General features: G+C 42.4%; 1 protein-coding gene across 1 annotated transcript; it reads right to left on the bottom strand.

Moving 5' to 3' along the window:
* Positions 1–3,448: 3,448 nt before the first annotated feature.
* LOC115752612 (probable flavin-containing monooxygenase 1) lies at positions 3,449–6,059 on the bottom strand. Its single transcript, XM_030690883.2, has 5 exons — positions 5,479–6,059; positions 5,106–5,343; positions 4,699–4,874; positions 4,162–4,520; positions 3,449–3,859 (listed from the first exon to the last, which is right to left on the bottom strand). Exons 1-5 carry the CDS (start codon positions 5,914–5,916, stop codon positions 3,502–3,504), a joined length of 1,569 nt encoding a protein of 522 aa, XP_030546743.2. The 5' UTR covers positions 5,917–6,059; the 3' UTR covers positions 3,449–3,501.
* Positions 6,060–6,464: the final 405 nt, after the last annotated feature.

Below are 6,464 nucleotides of genomic sequence, written 5' to 3'. Positions count from 1 at the left end.
TGAACCGACTCCTCCTCATCGAGGACAAAGTGAAACTGCGTCTTTTCTTCTGTGTTCCACGTCCATTCAGCTTCCTCATCGAAAGTGACATCTCGATCGATAACCACCTTCTTCGTTACAGGATTATACAATCGATAACCCTTTGTCTCATTACCGTAACCGAGAAAGATGCACTTCTCACTCTTCTCATCAAGCTTCTTGCGAAGCTCATTTGGAACATGGGCATAAGCAATACACCCAAACACGCGAAGATGTTGAACTCAAGGGATTCGACCACTCCACACCTCCGCCGGAGTCTTGAACTCAAGACCTTTGGTAGGACATCGATTCAACAAATAAATAGCACGGGCAACCGCCTCCGCCCAGAAATGTTTAGGCAAATTTTTGGAATGAAGCATGGTACGTATCATATCGACAATAGTGCGGTTTTTTCTTTCCGCTACTCCATTCCGTTGAGGAGTATACCGTGCTGTTAATTGATGTTTAATGCCGCACTGCTTGAAGAAACCATCTCCAACCAAGTATTCTGTGCCACGATCGGTTCGAAGAATTCGAATTTTGTGCCCACTTTGTTTTTCTACATAGGCTTTGAACTCCTTGAAAGCATCGATGGTATCCGATTTTTGCTTCAAGAAATAAATCCATGTTTTTCGACTAAAGTCATCGATAAAGGTAACAAAATACCTGTACCCCCGATTCGACGACTCACCGAGCGATCCACAGAGGTCGGAGTGCACTAGCTCCAACGGCCTTGAAGCTCTCCATGATTTTCCCGAAGGGAAGCTTTCTCTGCACTTCTTCCCAATAACACATGGTTCACATATCTCCTTCGGAGAAGAAATTTCGGGTAGTCCACGTACCATCTTCTTTTGAGACAACAGCTTCAAGCTGTCGAAATTCACATGTCCGAACCGCTTGTGCCAAAGCCATGTCGAATCTTGCACCGAGGCACTAAAGCATGACGTAGCATAATTAATATACAAAGGAAAAAGTCGATTTCGAGCCATTTTTACCTTTGCAATCAGCCCTCCTTGGCCATCATGAACCGTGCAAAGTTCATCCTTAATGGTCATGTGATAGCCTCGTTCGGACAACTGTCCCATGCTTAGAAGATTTTCTCGAAGACCGGGAACATAATGGACATCGGAAATGCTTTGAACCGACCCATCTTTTGCCTTAATTTTAATTGTCCCCTTTCCCACGATAGGAACTTTGGTATTATTTCCGAATCTCACCTCCGAACGAAAGGTGTCATCGAATTTCGAGAACAATTCCTTCTCGCCACACATGTGATTGCTGCATCCGGTGTCTAAGTACCAAACATTATTCTGGTTCTCCACCGCAGAATTACACGTGAATAAAAGAGCATTATCTTGCTCACCATCACCATCGACATGTCTATCGACATATCTTGCTACATTTGCATGAAACTTTTGACCGCCGTTCTTCCCGCTTCGACATTCAGATTTATAGTGCCCATATTTTTTACAATTAAAACACTGAATAAGGGACTTATCTTTTCGTTGTCCGACATACTTCTCGTGCCGCTTTGGATCTTTCCTTTGATTAGAAAGATTCTTCTTTTCACCGGGCAACACCAACTGGCTTTGTAAAGCTTCCTCCACCGTCTTGGATTTCTCCTTGAGTCGTTGCTCGTGCATTTGTAGAGAGCCCACCAACTCATCGACGGACAAGATGGAGAGATCTCGTGACTCTTCGATGGAAGTCACAATATATTCGAACTGCAAAGTTAGAGTCCGAAGTATCTTTTCAACAATCTGTTGATCAACAATAGTCTCACCATTGGCCTTCATTTGATTGACAAGAGCCAAAGTCCGTGAGAAATAGTCGGAAATGGACTCCGACTTTTCCATCCGAAGAAGCTCGAATTGTCGACGAAGAGTCCGAAGCCGAACCTTCCGGACCTTCTCAACGCCTTTGTATATGTTGGTGAGAGTGTCCCAGGCTTCTTTTGCCGTCTTCGAATTCGCCACTTTTTCAAAAATTGGCGAATCTATTGCTTGAAAGATGTAAAAGAGAGCCTTACGATCTTTCTTACGATTTTCTTTTAGCGTCCTCTGCTCCTCCGTTGTCAAATCTGCCGGCCCTTCTAGCTCCACGAATCCTTCTTCTATAATCTCGGTCGGCTCCCGAAACCCGAATAGCACCTCCATTTGGATCTTCCAATGCTCAAAATTCTTCCCATCGAACCTTGGGATTTGAGGTTGGACCATCCCGGCACCACTCACAGAAGCCATCTCACTCGAGAGTAGATTTCACAAGACTTAGCCAAACCGGCTAAACCGGCCAAACTAGCTCTGATACCAAATGTTGGATCTCAGAGGCGCAGCACTCTGATACCAAAAGGTTTGAAGAAGGAAATTTGGAAATGAAGTTTATTCACTCATACTCAAAATGATTACAATGCACAACTATTTATAAGCTTAAAATATGACTTTACGTCTACTCTAGACACACGAACAGACACGTCTAAATTCATAACATTCAAAGCTATATTGAAAGACTAGAAACAATAAATAGACATAATTTCTAGGTAACAACTCCTTAGATTCCAAGTATCAAGATGAACTTGGGTTACGAAGAGTCTCCTTGAGACCCGAAAAGTCTTTTGACGTTTCCAACAAATCAGAAAGTCACCGCATCACAATATCAGATTGGCTACCGAGAAGAGCGTGCCACGGGAAGCACATAAACAGAAAATTGCTGCAAAATTCTGCGAGTTGGCGTCAATGAAAGTTTTTACTTGTCCGGTGTCCGGCTCTAGGGTGGTTCATGATAGTTTTATGTGGAATAAGAACACGAGAATAACAATACAACAACACTAGAGCATACATAGTTAATGTTAAGTTACATGTGTGACTTGTGTTAAAAAAACTCCATAACGGATCCCCCCCTCCTCTAGAAGCTTTTTGTCTCGAGTAAACTATACTAATCTTGTTAAATGTTTAAGTAATAAACTCCGCATTCATATAACAGTTTAAGTTTTTAGAACAATTTAAGCTTTTAGAACAATTTGCGATGGTCCCAACAAATTTCATATGGTATCGTAGCTGTAGGTCCCGAGTTTGATTCTTTTCGGATCTCTATTTGCCTTCTCAGTGAAAAACTTCTACATTTAGTTCTAGGCAAAAAGACTAGATTAAGCGTGAATAAGAGTGATATAATATTTAAATAGTAAACGACAACTTCATCTAACATCTTAAGCTTTAAAAATGATTGGTAGTAGTTTCTGAGTTCAAATCTTCTAGGCCCATATCAAAGATATGTTTTTCTCACCCTCAGATCTGTAGAGCATGGTATGAAGGGTGGGTTGTCTCAAGAAGTTACATTCAAAATGCCAAAAAATCACTCTATATTTTGCTAAAAATATCCAAGCATATGATATCATATCATGAACCAATTCTCTATTCTGCAATGAAAAAATGTTACAATCGACATGTCGAATTCATTAATGATCATGAGAAGGTTCATGCTTGTTGTTCAGTGCTTCTGATCAGTGAGGCCTGCATAATCAGTTGGTCCATAAGGTTGGAACCACTCGGCCAGAAACCCCTTCTTTCTTCTGGGATTGCAGTTCATGTCCTTGCACAGCTGGTCATTGTACCAAATATTGGAGGTTCCAATGCATGATCTCCAGAAATTCCTCCCACCGTATTGCTTCATATGAATTTCCCACCTCGTCGCGTCCTTTTCCATGGCCCCGATGCTCGGCAGCTTGATGTTGCCGTCGAGGAAATGCGCGAGCCACTGGCATCTGATCTCCGAGGTAGGCAGGTTCGCGAAGCCTTCTGCATATCCTACAACCGCAAGCTGGGGAATCCGAGGATGAATCACCTGCCTGGAGTCGGCATTTAAGACTGTTATAACGAGATTAAGATTGGACGTGCCATTATCACAAAATCCTATGGGGATAGAAACTACATTTTGAGTGCCCTCAAATCCGTAGCACTCCTTATTGATGTAATAATACACAAGAGACCTTAAGGTTGGCCAGGCAAGCAACGCAGTGTCGGAGTCAGACAATATCTTATTCTTAATCCTTGATAGTCAATCCTCACTTAAATAGTAAGATGCATTTTGGATTTCAAGGTTTTGAAGTGGAAACTGATGCTCATTTGTGTTGCCAGTATGAAATGGTACCTGTAAATAGGAATGGTTGAAGTTGGTGAAGAGACGAGGTACTTTTGGAAGACTGAAGATCTGAAAATGTTCTTGAGCTTCTGATCGCCTTTATAGCCGGTGGCAAGGATCACGAGATCGCTTGAGATCGGTTTGTCTTCTCCGTCGACTATCAGGCCTTCCTTGCAGAAGCGAAAGCTCTGCGACCTCTTGATTAGGATGCTTCCTTCCTCCACTTCATCGTAGAACTTGTCCGGCAGCACACCGATTTGACACGAAGACACGTCCTCGAGAAAGCTTTGTCTTGGTACTAATCCGTACTTCTTCAACGGGAGTTTCCACTGGAGATAGATTTCCGAGAATTTCGAAATGCCCCATCTCTAGAAATTTCAGGGTTACCTCGTGAGCAAACTTTTTGATTGACAAGCGGATGCATATGACAAAGAAAATCATGAAAGGAAAACATTGACGGATAAAAGAGTCATCCATTTATGGTTATGACTGATAGACAAGCAAGTTTTGTGGAACTAAACCGAAACAATGGAAGTACGTGAATACCAAAGGCGAAAGCACTGTGGCGAGAAACCGGTACAGGAAGTTCTGTCCCGGCTTATGAAGAAGCAGCTCAGCGAATCGGTTGAAGTAAAAGTGGCCAAGGTGAGATATTAAGAAGCCTTTGCCTGGCACTAACCAATGAGGATTCCTCTGGATCATCACACAAGGGTACCTGACTCCTGATTCCGATCAAGAAATGAGGATGAGATGAGGAAAGCAGCAAATATCAGAGAAGCTTTTGTATAGAATGGGTCTCGCTGTAGTTTGATGAAACCATAGAACTTTCATATGAACTTTCAAGAGGATATTCTGAATTTCAAAGCTTTGATAGAACTAGACTATAGCTCACAGTGACAATTCACGCCACAATAGTCTACCAGCAGATAAGTCTACTTGATATTGGTCCTTACCATTTGCCTCTGCACATTCGACTGCTAAATCCACTGCCGATTTCTGGGAACCGACAATTGTGATGCGCTTTCCTTTGATCAATTCAGCAGCCGCGGATTTCTCCATATCCGAATATTCCATCGAATGCATCACCTTCCCATCGAACACTTCCGAGCAATGATTCGGTGGAAGCTCCGGAATGTTAGGAAGACCGCTGAACCGTCCGATGCAGAGAACAACAAATTCAGCCTGGTGAACCTGGCCAAAATGCACCATTCACTTAACATCGAATCAGGCAATTGTGGAAATTGAAACTCGACAATAAGAACGTATCGATGCTTCTCAAATCTCAGGATCGAATTGAACCGAACAATCAAGAAATAGCTAATTCACCTCTGTCGCATTAGTCTCTGTGTCCAGGACAGTAACGTGCCACTTCCCTTTCGAGCCGAATGCCATCCCTGTCCCGCCCCACAAATCCCACGCCTGCACCTCTTCGAATGACTCCCCAACATAATCGATACCAGTCACTCTGGAGCGGAACTTGATGCAAGGATATAAATTGAAGTGCTGAGCATAGGACTCGACATAGTCCAGGACTTCAGTGTGGCTGGGGAACTTGTCCTGCACGGAGGCCGGCCAATCGAAGTCCGAGAACCGGTAAGATCTCTTTGTATTCTGGAGCTTGGTCGACCGAATGGTGTGATTCCAGAGTCCCCCGACACGGTCATTGGCCTCGAACACCACCGGGTCGAAGCCCTTCTCGACCAAATACTTGCAGGCGAGGAGGCCACTAATTCCTGCTCCTATGATCACTACCCTCCTCTCCATTTCTCTTTTCAAACTCCACAGGGATTCAACAAGTAAATTTTCAAGCTAGAGAGAACATAATTTCATGTATCCATCGGGAATGATCATGGACTAGATCTTGGAGAAACTGTTTGAACATAAAGCAATCTTTTACGACATACTCTTATCTCTTTGGATGTTGTGGCTCATCTGATCTAGATGTCATTTCCTCTATTACAAGTGGGACAGGTCTTGGAATCGACAGTAGGATTAATTTAACATTTTCTTGACTCAAATAGCCATTTATTTTTCCTCATTTGTCGCGAAGTATGTGCGAAGGCTGGTCTACGATTCTAGAAGTCTAAATTTTTTAGTGAAGACCCGATTTAATTTCTAAGTATTCTAGCAAAATTTTAAAATAATTAATTATGATCCTGCAAAATTTCGCACAATATGAAACATTAGCTTCTGAATTCAAAATTTTTCAAGTCCATATTTAACTCCCGTGTTATATATTTCTACACTTCAGTCTTAGATTAATATTTGGATAAAATACAGTGTAAAAATATATAAATATTAAATCACGCATT

The sequence above is a fragment of the Rhodamnia argentea genome, chromosome 4 (genome assembly GCF_020921035.1).
Source record: "Rhodamnia argentea isolate NSW1041297 chromosome 4, ASM2092103v1, whole genome shotgun sequence".
NCBI lineage: Eukaryota > Viridiplantae > Streptophyta > Magnoliopsida > Myrtales > Myrtaceae > Rhodamnia > Rhodamnia argentea.
This window is presented reverse-complemented; position numbering and strand designations above follow the sequence as displayed.

Bases quoted from the DNA above. Each gene is read 5' to 3' on its own strand.
- LOC115752612 (XM_030690883.2), bottom strand. From the start codon at position 5,916: ATGGAGAGGAGGGTAGTGATCATAGGAGCAGGAATTAGTGGCCTCCTC. The intron at 4,521-4,698 runs GTATTCACGTAC...TGAAATTTCTAG, and splicing joins CCACAGTGCTTTCGCCTTTG to AGATGGGGCATTTCGAAATT. The intron at 3,860-4,161 runs GTACCATTTCAT...TGCCGACTCCAG, and splicing joins TCAACCATTCCTATTTACAG to GCAGGTGATTCATCCTCGGA.